The following is a 15,872-nucleotide window of genomic DNA, read 5'->3' as shown; positions in this document are numbered from 1 at the left end:
ATGACACCCCAATTACAATTCTTACTTAAAGCAAACTTATATTAAACTTCCGCTTGTAAAAGTCAGCCGCCGGTAGGTATCCATCCCATCGCTGTGAGGTCGCGAACACTACTCCACGATTTCTCTGTCCATCGCCAATTTTGGATGCATCATATAGACAGCTGACCACTCAGTTAATCCAACTGTCTGATACGACTTACCTGTTACCCATATATAGTAAAGAGGGGATAGGATTGATCAGACTCGTCCGAATTAATGGACGGATCCTCAAATAATGGCTCTTCGCCATATATTGCCATGAACAACCAGATGGGCTATGAGTACCAGCTATCAGCGCACCAATCAAGGTCGTCGTCTCCATATCCGCGAGCCATAGATTCACCTGAAGTCTTTGTTGACGCCTCCTCGCTGGCCAATTCTCCGTCATTCTTTGATCCGAGCGCGAACGCTCTTGCCCAAGAGGCTTATGACGCCGGATTCGACGGTGGCTTGATGTCTACGGAGGATCTTACTCAGATTTGGAGTGGAAATTCGGGCGCGTCCAGCAGTTCATTCACTCCAGGGAAGCCAGAGTTCATTAACCAGGACTTTTCGCTATTCGACAATTCTGCGATCACGCAATCAACACAGCAGCTATCCCATGACACGGGCTTGTTAACAGACCTGCTAGTCTCTGAAATCCCGAACACTCTAAGCATTCCTGGAACGAATGGAGGAGGCACAACGGACGGTTCAGGATCCGACATTTACAGCAGTTCACCTTACATTCATCACCGTATGAGGTCTGCTTCGATTCACTCTGATTACTCGTCTGCAGCAGCATCACCTTACTTCCAGCCCACTGCCGATCCTAGCCAATCGGATGCTTCGCCATTAATTCAGAATACAGGGGACTTTGATCTGGACGATCTGGTCAACTTTACGATTTCAGAGCCCGCGTACTCGGAGGCGGCGAGTGGTAATGCCAATGGAAACTACATCCCGAATCCCGACAGCCGGCAGTCGTTCCCATTGCCACAAGTTACTATTTCAGTCGCTCCCTCTCGTACGCCAGGATACAACGAGCCGCAAGCCCAGCCTTCGTCTAATCCAGCTACACTTTCGCCGCCGTCTGGCTTACAACGTCGTCGATCGCATTCCGAGTCCTCTGTCACCGGTAATGTTAACCATAGTTCACTTGAACCTAATACCGGTATCGGTGTCAATATATGGCCATCGGTAGATAACCTCTTCCCTCCGTCTCCAGGCAGAGGACGGCAGCCAAAAGCCGGCGGCCCGACGCGGAGTAGACCGTCCAGCTCACATTCTGGCACACGAGCTATGTCGTCACCATACTCAGATGCAATTTCAGACTTCGACGATGACGGGGCAGAATTAGACGATGACGCCAGCAGCGTGATATCTGGGAACTCGACCCGCACCGGGAGAAGCGTCTCAGTTTCATCGACGTCATCACGTCGAGGTTCAGTCTCCACCACTAGGGAGCAAGTCATCATTATGGCGCAACAAAACCGTGGAGATAATAAGCGCGTGGCAAAGAATCCGTCTACACATGGGTGCCCTCTATGTCCGAAACGATTCACTCGGGCGTATAACCTGCGATCGCACTTGCGCACACATACTGACGAACGGCCATACCAGTGCTCTGTCTGCGGGAAAGCTTTTGCGAGACAGCATGATCGAAAGCGGCATGAGAGTCTGCACTCTGGTATTAAGAAATTTGAGTGCAAAGGCGAGCTGGCAGATGGTCAGGGCACATGGGGCTGTGGCCGCCGCTTTGCGCGTGCTGACGCTTTGGGACGACATTTTCGAAGTGAAGCCGGGCGGGAGTGTATTCGGCCATTAATAGAAGAAGAGCAGCGCGAACGGCAAGCGGCGGCTATGCAGATGATGCAGCAGCAGTCGCAGTACGGACAAACTCCATACTCTTCCGCCAGCGGGAATCTACTGTCGGTCGGCAATTCGCCGAGTAACGGGCAAACGAGTTGGCTGCCACTGGTGCTGTTGCAGCAGTACCCTTCGCTTTCGAATATGTCCTTGGACGACAAGGGTGGCGCGTCAGATAATTCCCATCTAAGCGGAAGCGATATCGGTGAATTAAGCGGCAGCGAGCTAGATGACGAAGGGCCCGACATTGCGGTGCCGAGTGGCGCGTGATGCTGATAGACGTGTTTGCAGTATAACCGGATGACGATCATGTAACAACATTTCAGTGGTTTGTATTGTATAATGTGGTTGGTTTAATATAGGTATAGCGCTTGATGATGATTTCCAGTTTCTATTCTTATCTTGGTTTCAATTCTTCTAATGTTTGTGGCTTTCCAACATGTACACTTATTGTAAATGTGACTGTTCTTATAATAAAATTTTTTGCTTAATCAATAGCTGTCAAAATGGCGTGGGTTAGTTATCATACCATGACACTCATACAATTTATGCAGCCCATTGACTAATTTAATGACGTATCGTCGTTTTGAACAAATGTAACAAGTTATGAGTTCGTGATGCAATATGACGATAACTGTAATCATATAAGTTATCTCAAAATTTAAAGGAGTGCATGCAGCACTAGTTCCGGGCTCTTTGACGCGTGTGTGACCGCGGCACGAACGGGATGTTCAGCCACAGAGCGAGACCCACATCGCGCGCCAGATAAACAACGCGTCGCGTTGCAAGATTGCATCTGAACGCGTGCTTACGCGATCAGTAGGCGTGAGTTGTAAACAATGTACGCGGGGCCGCAGGATGACTCATCTGTCCCTTAATCGAGTTTCGTATCGGCAGAGCGCGTTCAAAACCAAGAGTTTAATTAGTAGTCATATGGAATTTGTTAGAGGCCAGATATGAAGTGAGCTCCATCGAGCAAAGTAGAATGATGAAAGGATGAGAGCAATGAACAGCCAGCAGCAGAGCTGGAAGCGGAAATACATTCTGTAAGGCTGGGGATACTCGGATATGGAGCAGGCTCTTTTGTTGACGCGCCTGGGGGGGCAGGGAGCCCAGGCTGCGGCGTGTGATTTGTTCGAGGCAGACGCGCGACTGACGCGTGCAGACCCGCTTACTAAATGGCACGCGCGGTCGTATAAAAGTAAATCTGTAAGCCACATCCCACCTCTCCCACCACGTCTTCGTCTTCTCCACTACCACTGCCCATTGCTCCTGTCCATCGCCGGCCACTACCAGGGCTAATTTGCATTCTCATTTCTTTGCATTAATATATCATGTTCGTGTATAAGAGAGGTGAGTTCTGCATCGTCGACCCGCGTGCTTAACCTGTGCTGATTAATTTCTCAGACGGAAGGAAAGAACGTGTCCAGTTTGACAAGGTATGTCTGCACCTGTCCATCTCACATATGAGATCACATCATTCAGTCCTCGCAGTTCTCAATTACATGTTGGGAACTGAATTGTGTTGTGAATAGTTATGTGCTGTACTGCTTCAACTGTGCTAACTTTTGGCCACAGATCACGGCGCGTGTGTCACGTCTGTGCTACGGTCTTGACACGGAACACGTCGATGCAGCCGCCATCACTCAGAAGATCATCTCCGGCGTGTATCAGGGTGTTACTACTGTTGAGTTGGATAATTTGGTAAGTTGGATTTTATGATGCGGTGACGCCATTTGACGCGTCTTTTGTCCACTAGGCCAGTGGTTAATTGATATTTAGGCCGCAGAGACTGCTGCATACTTAACTACCGCGCATCCCGACTATGCAGTGCTTGCTGCGCGTATTGCCATTTCTAATCTTCACAAGCAGACCACGAAGCAGTTTTCGCATGTCATATCCGATCTTTACCACTACATCAACCCGAAGAATGGCAAACACTCGCCTATGATTTCGGAGCCCATCTTTAATATCATTCAAAAGCATGCTGACGAGCTTAATTCCGCTATTGTCTACGACCGAGACTTCCAATACAACTATTTCGGATTCAAGACACTCGAGCGATCGTACCTTCTCCGTATCAACGGCAAGGTTGCCGAGCGCCCCCAGCATATGATTATGCGTGTCGCCGTTGGTATCCATGGTGACGATATCGAGAAGGCCATTGAAACCTACAACCTCATGTCGCAGCGATACTTCACTCACGGATCGCCTACTCTCTACAATGCCGGTACTCCCCAGCCGCAGCTGTCTTCCTGCTTTTTAGTTTCGATGAAGGAGGACTCAATCGAAGGTATCTACGATACGCTCAAGACCTGCGCGCTCATTTCCAAGACTGCTGGTGGGATTGGTCTGAACATTCATAACATCCGCGCCACTGGTTCCTACATTGCGGGCACTAACGGCACTTCAAATGGTATCATTCCTATGCTTCGTGTTTTCAATAACACTGCTCGTTATGTTGATCAGGGTGGCAACAAGCGTCCTGGTGCGTTCGCCATTTACCTAGAGCCATGGCATGCAGACGTCTTTGAATTTATCGATCTCCGCAAGAACCATGGCAAAGAGGAAGTTCGCGCGCGTGATTTGTTTTATGCTCTCTGGATCCCAGACTTGTTCATGCAGCGTGTTGAGGCCAATGGGGATTGGTCTTTGTTCTGTCCTAGCGAGGCTCCAGGTTTGGCCGACGTCTGGGGCGAGGAATTTGTGGCTCTTTATGAGCGCTACGAGAAGGAGGGCCGTGCCAAGAAGGTTATCAAGGCTCAGAAGCTCTGGTACTCTATCCTTGAGGCTCAGACGGAGACCGGTAATCCATTCATGCTTTACAAGGATGCCTGCAACCGCAAGTCGAACCAGCAGAATCTTGGTACCATTAAGTCGTCGAACCTTTGCACAGAGATTGTCGAATACTCTTCTCCCGATGAGGTTGCTGTCTGCAATCTTGCTTCACTCGCTCTTCCTTCCTTCATTGAACATGACAATGAGGGATCGTGGTACAATTTCAATCGTCTTCATGAGGTCACAAAGGTTGTGGTCCGCAATTTGAACAAGATTATTGACATTAACATGTACCCTGTCCCCGAGTCTCGAAAGAGTAACATGAAGCATCGACCTATTGCTGTCGGCGTCCAAGGTTTGGCTGATGCCTTCCTTGCTCTCCGTCTTCCGTTTGACTCTCCTGGTGCGAAACAGCTCAATATCCAGATATTCGAGACTATCTACCACGGTGCAGTCGAGGCTTCAATCGAACTCGCCAAAGACCTTGGTCACTATGAGTCTTTCCCGGGATCTCCTGCTTCCAAGGGCTTGCTCCAGTTCGACCTGTGGAATGTCACGCCGTCTGATTTGTGGGACTGGGACGAGCTCAAAGACAGTCTCGCGCAGTACGGCATGCGCAACTCGCTGCTCGTCGCTCCGATGCCTACTGCGTCTACTTCTCAGATTCTCGGCTTTAACGAGTGCTTTGAACCATACACTTCGAACATCTACTCTCGTCGTGTCCTCGCCGGCGAGTTCCAGATTGTGAACCCCTGGCTGTTGAGAGATCTCGTCGATATGGGTCTCTGGTCTGATAACATGAAGAACCGTATAATCGCGGACAACGGTTCGATCCAGAACATCCCCAACATCCCCGCTGACGTCAAAGCTCTTTACAAGACAGTCTGGGAGATTTCTCAGAAACATATTATTGACATGGCTGCTGATAGATCACCGTACATTGACCAGAGCCAGAGTTTGAACATCCATATCAAGAACCCTACTATGGGTAAGCTCACTAGCATGCATTTCTATGGCTGGAAAAAGGGTCTCAAGACTGGCATGTACTATCTCCGCACAATGGCCGCCAGCGCGCCAATCCAGTTTACCGTCGACCAGGAAGCTCTCAAGGTTGTTGACAGTAATATCGCTAAGACTGTTGCTCTCGGCGGTCGCAAGACTTTCAGACAGGGCAACAAGGTATCCACTCCCGTCAAGATGACTGGCGAGAATGCCCGCCGCTCGCCCGCGTCGTACTATATGAACCAAGGCCTTCCCGTGGCTGAGCCAGCTGAGGAGGTCACCGTTGCTGTCTCATCCGAAGATGAACAGACCACACCTTCGACTCATGTAATCGAGGAGTCTCCCGCTCCGAAGAAGCCTGTTGGCGGTTTGCTGTCCCGAAAGCGTGCTGAGATGGCGGAGAAGGTAGACAAAGGTGAGATGACTGCCGAGGAATATGATATCTACAACGACAAGGCTCTCCAGTGCTCTATAGAGAACAAGGAAGCTTGCGAGATGTGCTCTGGTTAGACTAAATTTGTCATCACATAGTTGTGTCTTGGTTTAGCTGGGCGGTGTACGATAGTTCGTGATAGATTGTGTCGAGAATTTCATTAAAATTTGTTTGTCCGGGATTCGGTTTGTTCTGTTTTATTTATGTTGCTGATCACATTAAGGTTCACAATGTCATGCAAATATCGTTTAAATATACTCTTTCAGATTTCACATCTATCCTGACTAACTATATCTATGTGATTACAAACAGTTACAAATCCTTCTTACTGAAGTCTTTATACGCGGCCTTGCCTTGAGTGAAAACCCATTCAACGGCCTCCTCAACTGGCGCGTCGAACAAGTATGGTAACGCTGGGACGACTGCTAGGCCAAGCCCAACAGGTGCCCATGTCCTTATTCGGACGTTCTTGACATTCTTCATCGCCCTTCCGGAATACTTCACCGTCTATTCTCACAGTCAGTCTCGTATTAATGCAATGACACATAATATATGACGCACCGAATGAATTGTAAACGCGGGCAGACCCATACTTGCTATGCTCTGGAAGACACCGCGCTGCAATACAGTCAACTGCCAGTTAGGCTTCTCTTTGCCGGTCAAATCGTCCCCTCTTGCTTCAGACGCCAAAAATTCCTGTTCTCTCAAGTGGGCCTAACCCGCCGTTAGTATCGGATATCACGGCTGGTACAATTAAGCTGAGTACCTTGTACCCCTCATATGCGACATCACCGAGAACGTAGGACCAGCTGATACCATAAGCAGCCGAGACGACCACAGGATTGACGACGGGACGAAAAGATTCACCAATATCAGATGTATATGCGACATATCTTTGCGCAGCCAACACGATCTATCTCCAATCAGCCCTTCATGCCCAAATCAAGCGTGATATAAGGTGTTCCATACAGTCTAAATCCAGTCTTAGTTATCAACAAAGTAACACAAAGACGTTCAAAGCATACCCGTAATCGATTCGCATAGGCTGCATATCGCAGGTTCGACTCCGTACTTTCTGGCGCCTCTCCACTGGCAATGTCATGGGCCGCCTTATCCACTTTGGCTTCGACCTTCTTCTCAATACTCGAGTCCGGCATGGCAACTTATATTTCGTCTATATGTCTAAATATTCAGTCCTCTAATTATGCTGTCAATCCCCCTCTTAAAGTTCCGTAGGAACGGGATCTATATCTTTATATTTTACTCTGGCTGCTGAAGCTCGTCAGCAACAAAATGCCAACGGCCCTAATTCGCAGTCCCGCAATACCGGGTACAATTTCTTCCGAGAACTCCCTACAATTGCGGCGTCTCGGAGCTACGAAACCCCGATGTCCAACTTCGTATTTCGTTCTGGCTCAGAAACAAAATGCTGTAAGAGAATATATCTGTCAAATACGTTTATTCCAGTTTGAAGCTCTCACCTTTTTCCTTTCCAAAGCATTACCTTTTAAAGTATTACCAAGTTCTGAATTACCCTAACCCAGATATTTGCATTGTGAGTCTCAATTCTATTGTGTACATAGAAAGCCTTGATGGCCAAGTTGGTAAGGCGCAGCACTAGTAATGCTGAGATCATCGGTTCGAATCCGTTTCAAGGCATTTTTTTGCTGCATTTGTGTTATTTTTCTGCCCGGCCGCTTTCGTTCTTAATTATATAGAGTGCTTGAAAAGGTTGGTGGTTGGACAATACATTAATGGCATTATTGTTAATGCCTGAAACTCACGAGAATAGATTTATGTACATTCAAAAGAACATCCATTAATATACAAACTCATTCAAGCCACTCTACTATGTGGCTCTTGCTCCGTCTCCACTGGTTGTAAATTCTCTCTATATGCTAGCTCGATGGATTCCGTGCGCCCACCGCCAAGCACTATATCTCTATGGTACAATACTCCGTATTGGCCTTGCGCGATTCCATGCGCACTACCAATAAACTCGAGTCTGATATTCCCATTTCCCAAATCCTCAATCTGTTTTATTGTTATCATAGGATTTTGTAGTGGTCTGCATCGGACAGTGAGTTGGCCATGTTTGGCTAATTCGTAAACCTCTGAAATTTTCTCGTCGTCGACAAGCCAGGACCATTCGGTACAGGTCATAGCAGATGACAAGAGCCATTGATTATTACGGCCAGGCGCGATAACAATCTCATTCGTCTCTTGTCGCTTCTCGATGACGTACCATGGACCATCCTCTTCGTGCCCCTTTATTTTGCCTGTTGTGATCCCATTTCTCTGGCCAATGGTAGCTGACCAAAGACCGGGATGTTTGCCTACGACAACTCCCTTGTATGTCACTATGTTACCTTCTTTCTCGGGTATATATTCGCTCAGGAAATCTCTGAAATGCCGATACCCGCTCGTGCTGCTCGAAATCTTTCTTCCTTCCCGGAAAGCCTGCTCCGCAGCTTTGGCCGACACAGTGGGCTGCACAAAACATAGCCCTTGTGAGTCTGGTTTATACGCTGTCCTAATTTTCATTTTGATCGCAAGCTCGCGGACTTCCTTTTTGGTGTACTGATGCATCGGAAACAAAACATTGTGCAATCGTGACCGTAACACAGTGGCCAAATAAAATGTCTGATCTTTGGTCTGATCTTTCGGTTTTAGTAAACGCGTTCGGCCAGTTTCCTTATGAATCGCCGTTCTGGCATAATGCCCAGTAGCAAGCCACCACTTCGACGCGCCCTGCTGATTCGCAGTGTTCTCGATTAGATCGTACAGCTTTCCGAACTTAATATACCTATTACAATCCACATCCGGGTTCGGCGTCCGACCGATTGAATATCTGTCGATCATGGGTTGAAACACCTCCGTCCAATACTCCTTCTCAAGATTAATACGAATAGCGGGAATCTGCAGGTCCTGACACACACCGCACACGTCGTTCCATTCCGTCTCCGTACATGACGCTCCTGTTTCCATAGACTCTTTATTCCGCTGTTCTTCCTCCTCAAGGTACTGGCGGAGCCGTTCAAGATTTTTGCTAATCCGATGTGAAATTGGTCTCTTGATTTCATGCCTTGGCGTCCGCGGTTGTGTCCAGTTCGCCATGTACACACCGGTGACATTAGTGTATTTGTTTGCGAGAAGGTGAGCCACGAAAGAAGAATCCACACCGCCGGACATTGCCACGAATATGGAGTCGTCGGGGCTGGGGACCGGATCCGCATATGGCGAGGAATCATTGCTGTAGCGGGCGAACTGGCATCGGACTTGTGGTGGGTTGCGTGGTAAAACTGGTGGCAGGAAAAGATCTGAGCCAAATACTGACCGGTAGATGCGCGGACGCGGATTACGCATCCTGAATTGAACCCGGTACGTAGACACAATGTACAAATATATATATGTGAAGAAGATGAAATTCCTGCGCCTTTGGGAGTTCTGAAGATTTCTTGGGAGCCGCACCAACCGGCCCTATTATCAGATTATCTATCCCGTAGATGACCCATCTAACAGTATAAAGTTTGGCGACTATAGCCACAAACTTCAGTCATGCTAAATCCAAAAGTTCCAGAACTAATATATACATTATTCTGCATTAACTATATCTGTACTCATATACACATATCGAATTCCTGAAACTGAACGTCTAATAGGCATAAAAAAATCAATAAATAGACAGTAAATATACACGGTTGAATGAATATCACGACCCAAAACCAAATGCTGTTGAAGCTCCACCTCCCGACCTTTTAGCCCAATTTTCCGATCCCATAAGCAAAAAAAGACAAACCTAAAAAAAATTTGCAGTTCTGCAATGAAAATGCAAACACAGTTAAGAGAAAACAAAATTCAGCAATAGTACAATTACACAGATTAGAAAGACTACCTGCGACCCAACAGAGAGAAAAACTCTTCTCGCGTCTTTTGTGCTTCTCGGAATCGACCGAGCATGCAGCTGGTGACAGTTGTGCTTCCCGGTTTTTGCACTCCTCGCATAACCATGCACATATGGGATGCCTCCATAACCACAGCGACACCCTGAGGTCTCAAAATTTCCCAGACCGCGAGTGCGACTTGTTTGGTGAGTCGCTCTTGTACTTGCAGACGACGCGCAAACATCTCCGCAATACGGGCCAGCTTCGAGAGACCGAGAACGCGGGAATTGGGAATGTAGCCAATGGACATGGTTCCGGTGAATGGAACCATGTGATGTTCGCAGAGTGAGAATACCGGGATATCCTTCACTACGACCATCTCATCGTGGTCTTCTTCGAATACCGCGCGATTGATGACGTTTCGAATGTTCTGTTCGTAGCCTTTGGTGAAAAACATGATTGCCTTTGCATACCTCTCCGGAGTAGACAACAAACCCTCTCTCGTGGGATCCTCCCCTATCTCGGTGAGAATGATACGAACAGCATCAGCAATTCTACCAATTTTTGCCGCTGTCTCCTCTGGCGTAGCTTCGAGTCTTTCACGAGTTCCAATTGAGGGCCAAGATAAGCCGTCAAAGTCGATTGGCGGATTCAGTGTATATGGCGATGCTGGACGTGATATCTTCACGGCCGCAGCGGATGTTGTGCCAAGGTGAGGATGGGTGTATGCCAGATGCTGTGAGGCGGACTTTGAACTGCCGCCGGCAAGAGGTGATGATGGAGTCGTCCTGGGCTGGGAGGCAGACGCGATGCTGACAGTTGCGCTCCCGTCGTCGATGTCGTCGATGTCATCCACGAGCTCGACCTCGTCGTCTTCGTCGTCTGTCGTGGGCCCCTCAGTCGTAATACGCGCCTTTCGATTGAGCGAAAGCATCGCGAGGAGAGCGTCTGGGTCTGTAGGCACGCCGGCCTGAACTTCTGGCGCCGTTGTAAGTGGCATTCCTAACTCGGAGCAAGATTGCAGCAAGTATTGCTGCAGTGGAGGAATTATATCGTACACGCAAAATTTTTTGTGTAGATTTCATTTACTAATGGCATCGTGGCGAGCGCTTCTTCCTATAAGGGTCTAGTGGATTACAAAATGCATTAAGGGGTTGGTGCGCAGCTTGTATATAAGGGGTTGGTGGTGCAGGGCGGACCCGGCGGCGCTCAAGCTCACTGCATCTCGAGACTACCACAGTCAACACATATCTGAATTTCATCATAATAGCGACCAAACGGGTCGCACGCGAGATCACAGTTGCGATTGATCTCTGAGCAGACGCCGATGCACAACAACTCATAGGCCGGCCCGACGCGCAAGGTAGCATTGTCATGGACCCATGGAGCTCCTTCGCGTCGTCCTCGTCTGCCGAGCCGGCGTCCACTTCAGCGTGGGCTCTTGGCGATGTGATTCCCGATTGGTCTGATACGGCTCCGGCTCATTCGCGGAGCGTTTTAGGGAATGTTGACGTGAAGAGGGTGCAGACCTCGGTGAACGATAACCAGCCGACTGCTGAGGATAATGAGAGCGATCCATGGGCAACCGCGGTGTCGCCGCCTCCAGACGCATTTAGGCCAATTGTGTCTCCGGAGCGAAAGATATCACCTCAGAAGGAAGTTCCAGATGTGCCACTGACAGTCAGCGAATCAATCCCTGGACAAGCCGAAGTCAACAAAGTGGCTATGGAAGGCGCGAAACTGCACCGGAGCCCTATAGGCGACGCTTCCAAACATGAGAAACATGTAGCGAACATTATATCAACCCAGGCGAAGAGCTCGCCTGAACTAGTTTCTCATGATATCAATACTTCCCCTGGAGATATGGACAATGTTGTGGAGGAACCTATTCAGCCAAACATTTTGGAAGAGCAGCAGTCGGACACGAATACCGACGGCGCTAAGGAAGGGGAGTTGGAATTTACAGAAGGGCTCAGGGAGAGCATGGTACCCCAGCAAGTGATAGAAACGACAGGAACTTCAAGTGGAGAGCGTGTCGACCAAGCACAAGTTGGAGCCCAAGAAGAGGTGAATTACACCGAAACCAAAGCGGAGCAAGATTTGGGCGATAATGCTGACCAAAATGCGGATACGGCAGCTAAACCAAATGATCCGTCAGATCACACTCTTATCGAGACTCTGACTGAGCGCCATGATGAGGTGCCAGAGAAGATGCTTGGACCCACCGATTCTAAACCACAAGATGAATGGAAGACGTCACAATCATCTCGAATCATTCCCGCACCAGATATAAGCCGGCCGGTTTCACTATTCGCGGAGCCAGATGGACTTAGCGCGGACAGTTCTGACGATTTTGCGTTCTCCAATCCTTTTGCGCCAGAACCGGAGAAAGCGCCACGGTCGACTAATGAATTGCTTCCAGATATTTTTCCTATGCCTACGGTTATCGATAGTGACCGCGATAGTATAGCAAATTATTTCTCGGACTCGCAAGTTGCGCCCACCCTACTCAGTTTTGGAAGAGCGTATGACAACGTAGTTTAACATCTATATAGAACCAATATTAACTAAGCTTAGGAGGAAATTGAGCGGCATGCTAACGCGCCCGACCCGTCAATTCTTCACCCCGACTACGCGCGTATCTACTCCTCCTCGCCCGTCCTCTCCTGCGTCCTCAATCAACACATCATCTTCGCAGTCGGTGGATGACGGCATTCGTGTGAAATGGAAGCACACAGAAATACAAGCTCGAGTCCAGAGTGTAATCGGAGAATGGAAGAACAAGCGGAAAGACATTATAGGGATGTTCGATTGGGATAACGTGGATGTCCAAGGCCCGAGTAGCCCCACCCATTTTGTCGGCATTGAATCCATGACTACTGCCCCTGCAATGGATCGAGGTCCAAGTGATGGCCCTATGTTAGCGTCTCCACGGTTTAAGCGGATGACGAGTTCTGGTCCAGCGTCGGCGAAAACTGAGGCTCCTGATATTTCGTTTAGCTGGCATGACGACGCTGGTAGTGGCGTATGGGTTAGCGCACCGTCTTCTTTTTCGCCAGTACAGGCACCCGTACAGCCCGTTTTTAATCAGATTCCGATTACGCCATCTATGCCGTCAACAGCTTTGCAACCTACTATGACGTCGCAGTCGCTGTCAGGTCCAGCCACTATTACTCAAGAGGATGACAGTGTGGATGATTGGGGTGATTTCACTGAGTCCGAGAGTGCGCCAATACCGATTCACCGTCCAAAGTTGCAGCTCGATACGGAGACCACGTCGTTCGGTGACGATTTCGCTGACGATATTTGGGGCCCAAAGCCGGTAATGAACGGAAGCGCGTCGGCGCAGCCAGCCCAACTATCACCGAAAAAGTCATCTCAACTAGGCAGTCCGACAAAAACTGCCACAGACGGACTATCAATTGAGCCGCTGCAACCAAGGCAGCCAACGTTTGCGTCAGGCCAGCTACTGCAGCCGACGTCTGTAGCGCCAACCACATCTACCGTAGCTACTATCGAAGATAACGACGATTGGGGGGACATGATGGGAACTCCAGCCGTGCCTGGCCTCCAAGGACCGACTCCCGACATCAATGATGATCTCGGAGCTCCACAGCCAGACCAAGCCCCACAGCCAACGCAAGAAACCGAGCTACGTCCATCGATAACATCTCGATCCTCCTCATCGCACCATTCCTCCAACTACGAAGTCCACGCGCACACGCATCCGCGCGTCGTTCACCATCATCACCACCAACCAAAACACATGTCCGCAATATATATCCCACCACCAAAACCATCGTCACCCGCATCATCAATGTATCTCTCATCGTCGTCTTCGTCATCCGCGTCGTCGACTACTGATGTACGACCTACTATCCATGTCGAAGGTACTGTCTCTAGACATGGAACTATGATGCTCTCGCCCACAGCTCCGAAATTAACGGATGCGAAGATGCGGGAAGATCAAATTGTGCGCAAAATTGTCGAATCAATTCCCGATATTGAGTATTTAATAGATTAGGTCATTGGAGAGTACATACTTATGAAAAAAGGTTCGGCTTATGTAATATGTACCGAGTTTCGTTGCACCATAGAGGTTCAAGCACCTCGAAACCACGAATTGTGTGTTTATGTGATGTATAGTATATGACGCCTCATGCATGATCGTGAAGTATATTCCATCGCGCAATCCCCACTTGATGATTAACAAGAAAGATGACTATAAATTACAAGAAAGCCACCTAAGTTCGCTCTATACACAACCCAAGAACCTTTCTAACTTTCTCCAGCCTTGCACATTACTCCTGAGCCTCGCCACCTTCTGCTCCATTCACGGCCGCAGTCGCGTTCCGAGTTGTGAGCATATGCGCGAGGACCTGGTTTGTCCGGAAACTGAGCCCCTTTGTGCGCTCAATGACCTGCTGGTATACGGACTGTGGTGGGTGATTCATGATGACAGTTCCTTCTGAAAAATCAATCTTTGCGTCGACCCGCGTGTCCCGAATTAAGTTGACAATCCATTTCTCCCCTTCCTCGGTGGATAGGTTCAAACGCGCGGATAAATCCCGAATATCGATCCTTTGGTGAATCTGGCAATACAGCTCGGAAACGAGATGGCGCGCAGACTCCAAAAACTCGTCCGCGGAACCGACCAGGAACGGATCTGTTTTGACGACGTCGGCAGACTCGGCGAGCTTGGTCTGGGCTTCTTCAAAGTCAAAGTCGACATAGAGCGCGTAGACAAAATCTGTGACGGCGTCAGAGTATTCGTAACGCTCTTGCTTGATCACGCGCACGAGTTCGCGGATTTGCTTTTGGTATGTCGCATATGTCGAAGATCGGCCGGCGGCAGTCTTGCGTGCGTTGCGGGACGTTAGGACGGTCACGGTCACGTATCGTAAGATCCATGGGCAGGAGGTTTGGATGGCGTTCAGGTATGCGGACGACAGGAAGAGGTCTGTAAGCTTTTCGCGACCGGTCTCGGCATTGAAGAAGAAGAAGAGGGCCCAGTGGATGAGCCAGGTTCGGTGGTTGAGTTGGACTAGTGGGTCTGTGAACGACTTTTGGTCGATGAGTTCCTTGAGCTTGAGAAGCTCGCTGACTGCGTTTTCCCACTGCAGTGTCATGATTTCGGCGGCGAGCTTGCCCCAGGTCGCGGAAATCACGAGCTCAGTGTCGTTTGACTAGTTGTCCTATTAGCGGCAATTATGCAGGATCTTGAGATCCGTACATACCAGCGTCCGGAATTGATACAAATGCTCAGCAGCTTCAGCGTACTTGCCGCAGTTGTACTGGAATTTACCGTAATGGTACAGAATGTCGACCATCTCAGGAGTAACCTAACGACGAATCAGCCAGCCGATTCTCATCCTAACTAACACGAACACATACACCATAATTATCCTTCACATAGCTAAAATTCTGCGCCGGATCCGACCGCAGCGCATTAACAACCTCAGGATTCCGCACAATCTCCAACATCTTCTCTGCCTTCTTCTCAAACTCAACAAGCTTCTCCAACACGACTTTTCGCCGCTCCGTAATTTCCTGTGGAACAGTCGCATCCTCGCCATGTATAGCTTTGTACGTCTCGGAGATGTAATCCATCATATTTGTATCTTTCATGACATCGTACTTGGCCTGTAGCAGCACCTCGGCAGGGTACAGCTTCTGCTCCGACAGGTGCTCGAGCAGCGCGAAGATGAGCAGGCGGTCCAGGTATGGCAGGATCCGCGGGACGAGATCGTATGACGTAGTTGTCGATGGCATATTTAAACAGTCGACTAGAATAGTATAAAAAATGGATCGACTGTGGACTATCACAGTTCGTTTTCTTTGCTGCTAATGTTTGATAAAAATTTCTTTTGTCCTTAGGGCGCGCCTAC

The 15,872-nt window shown here is 49.0% G+C and overlaps 7 protein-coding genes and 1 non-coding gene across 8 annotated transcripts; 4 read left to right on the top strand and 4 right to left on the bottom strand.

Moving 5' to 3' along the window:
* The first annotated feature begins 4 nt into the window (after positions 1–4).
* V1508DRAFT_413807 (uncharacterized protein) lies at positions 5–2,382 on the top strand. The gene has a single exon (XM_066939832.1). The coding sequence runs from the start codon at positions 256–258 to the stop codon at positions 2,155–2,157; it is 1,902 nt and encodes a 633-aa protein (XP_066797069.1). The 5' UTR covers positions 5–255; the 3' UTR covers positions 2,158–2,382.
* A 748-nt stretch (positions 2,383–3,130) lies between these two features.
* Positions 3,131–6,372, top strand: V1508DRAFT_413806 (ribonucleotide reductase). Its single transcript, XM_066939831.1, has 4 exons — positions 3,131–3,240; positions 3,295–3,326; positions 3,466–3,591; positions 3,670–6,372. The coding sequence occupies exons 1-4, from the start codon at positions 3,222–3,224 to the stop codon at positions 6,175–6,177; spliced, it is 2,685 nt and encodes an 894-aa protein (XP_066797068.1). The 5' UTR covers positions 3,131–3,221; the 3' UTR covers positions 6,178–6,372.
* Positions 6,284–7,570, bottom strand: V1508DRAFT_413803 (mitochondrial 18 KDa protein-domain-containing protein). The gene is made up of 4 exons (XM_066939830.1): positions 7,126–7,570; positions 6,867–7,013; positions 6,662–6,814; positions 6,284–6,607 (listed from the first exon to the last, which is right to left on the bottom strand). The coding sequence occupies exons 1-4, from the start codon at positions 7,255–7,257 to the stop codon at positions 6,413–6,415; spliced, it is 627 nt and encodes a 208-aa protein (XP_066797067.1). The 5' UTR covers positions 7,258–7,570; the 3' UTR covers positions 6,284–6,412.
* Positions 7,571–7,686: 116 nt separating this feature from the next.
* V1508DRAFT_t30 lies at positions 7,687–7,759 on the top strand. Its single transcript has one exon. It is a non-coding gene; the product is annotated as a tRNA-Thr (tRNA).
* A 73-nt stretch (positions 7,760–7,832) lies between these two features.
* V1508DRAFT_413801 (tRNA-specific 2-thiouridylase) lies at positions 7,833–9,629 on the bottom strand. Its single transcript, XM_066939829.1, has one exon. It carries the CDS (start codon positions 9,464–9,466, stop codon positions 7,937–7,939), a length of 1,530 nt encoding a protein of 509 aa, XP_066797066.1. The 5' UTR covers positions 9,467–9,629; the 3' UTR covers positions 7,833–7,936.
* A 35-nt stretch (positions 9,630–9,664) lies between these two features.
* V1508DRAFT_413800 (uncharacterized protein) lies at positions 9,665–11,057 on the bottom strand. Its single transcript, XM_066939828.1, has one exon. The coding sequence runs from the start codon at positions 10,982–10,984 to the stop codon at positions 9,992–9,994; it is 993 nt and encodes a 330-aa protein (XP_066797065.1). The 5' UTR covers positions 10,985–11,057; the 3' UTR covers positions 9,665–9,991.
* Positions 11,058–11,196: 139 nt separating this feature from the next.
* Positions 11,197–14,224, top strand: V1508DRAFT_383551 (uncharacterized protein). The gene is made up of 2 exons (XM_066937745.1): positions 11,197–12,509; positions 12,562–14,224. The coding sequence occupies exons 1-2, from the start codon at positions 11,359–11,361 to the stop codon at positions 14,006–14,008; spliced, it is 2,598 nt and encodes an 865-aa protein (XP_066797064.1). The 5' UTR covers positions 11,197–11,358; the 3' UTR covers positions 14,009–14,224.
* On the bottom strand, positions 14,127–15,829 carry V1508DRAFT_438276 (eIF3 subunit 6 N terminal domain-containing protein). Its single transcript, XM_066942171.1, has 3 exons — positions 15,379–15,829; positions 15,222–15,326; positions 14,127–15,170 (listed from the first exon to the last, which is right to left on the bottom strand). Exons 1-3 carry the CDS (start codon positions 15,754–15,756, stop codon positions 14,286–14,288), a joined length of 1,368 nt encoding a protein of 455 aa, XP_066797063.1. The 5' UTR covers positions 15,757–15,829; the 3' UTR covers positions 14,127–14,285.
* Positions 15,830–15,872: the final 43 nt, after the last annotated feature.

This window comes from Lipomyces doorenjongii, assembly GCF_038497915.1.
Source record: "Lipomyces doorenjongii strain NRRL Y-27504 unplaced genomic scaffold V1508scaffold_13, whole genome shotgun sequence".
In the NCBI taxonomy this organism is placed as follows: Eukaryota; Fungi; Ascomycota; class Lipomycetes; order Lipomycetales; family Lipomycetaceae; genus Lipomyces; species Lipomyces doorenjongii.
Note: the sequence above shows the minus strand (reverse complement) of the source record. Positions and strands in the feature narration are given on the sequence as shown.

What these genes read in the sequence shown, in the direction of transcription:
- V1508DRAFT_413807 (XM_066939832.1), top strand. Translation starts at nt 256, where the DNA reads ATGGACGGATCCTCAAATAATGGCTCTTCGCCATATATTGCCATGAAC.
- V1508DRAFT_413806 (XM_066939831.1), top strand. An exon ending in AACGTGTCCAGTTTGACAAG is followed by an intron (nt 3,327 to 3,465) that starts GTATGTCTGCAC and finishes TTTTGGCCACAG; the next exon opens with ATCACGGCGCGTGTGTCACG. An exon ending in CTGTTGAGTTGGATAATTTG is followed by an intron (nt 3,592 to 3,669) that starts GTAAGTTGGATT and finishes ATTGATATTTAG; the next exon opens with GCCGCAGAGACTGCTGCATA.
- V1508DRAFT_413803 (XM_066939830.1), bottom strand. Translation starts at nt 7,257, where the DNA reads ATGCCGGACTCGAGTATTGAGAAGAAGGTCGAAGCCAAAGTGGATAAG. An exon ending in TCGCATATGAGGGGTACAAG is followed by an intron (nt 6,815 to 6,866) that starts GTACTCAGCTTA and finishes ACGGCGGGTTAG; the next exon opens with GCCCACTTGAGAGAACAGGA. An exon ending in CCGCGTTTACAATTCATTCG is followed by an intron (nt 6,608 to 6,661) that starts GTGCGTCATATA and finishes CTGTGAGAATAG; the next exon opens with ACGGTGAAGTATTCCGGAAG.
- V1508DRAFT_413801 (XM_066939829.1), bottom strand. Translation starts at nt 9,466, where the DNA reads ATGCGTAATCCGCGTCCGCGCATCTACCGGTCAGTATTTGGCTCAGAT.
- V1508DRAFT_413800 (XM_066939828.1), bottom strand. Translation starts at nt 10,984, where the DNA reads ATGCCACTTACAACGGCGCCAGAAGTTCAGGCCGGCGTGCCTACAGAC.
- V1508DRAFT_383551 (XM_066937745.1), top strand. Translation starts at nt 11,359, where the DNA reads ATGGACCCATGGAGCTCCTTCGCGTCGTCCTCGTCTGCCGAGCCGGCG. An exon ending in CTACTCAGTTTTGGAAGAGC is followed by an intron (nt 12,510 to 12,561) that starts GTATGACAACGT and finishes AACTAAGCTTAG; the next exon opens with GAGGAAATTGAGCGGCATGC.
- V1508DRAFT_438276 (XM_066942171.1), bottom strand. Translation starts at nt 15,756, where the DNA reads ATGCCATCGACAACTACGTCATACGATCTCGTCCCGCGGATCCTGCCA. An exon ending in ATGTGAAGGATAATTATGGT is followed by an intron (nt 15,327 to 15,378) that starts GTATGTGTTCGT and finishes ATTCGTCGTTAG; the next exon opens with GTTACTCCTGAGATGGTCGA. An exon ending in TGTATCAATTCCGGACGCTG is followed by an intron (nt 15,171 to 15,221) that starts GTATGTACGGAT and finishes TAGGACAACTAG; the next exon opens with TCAAACGACACTGAGCTCGT.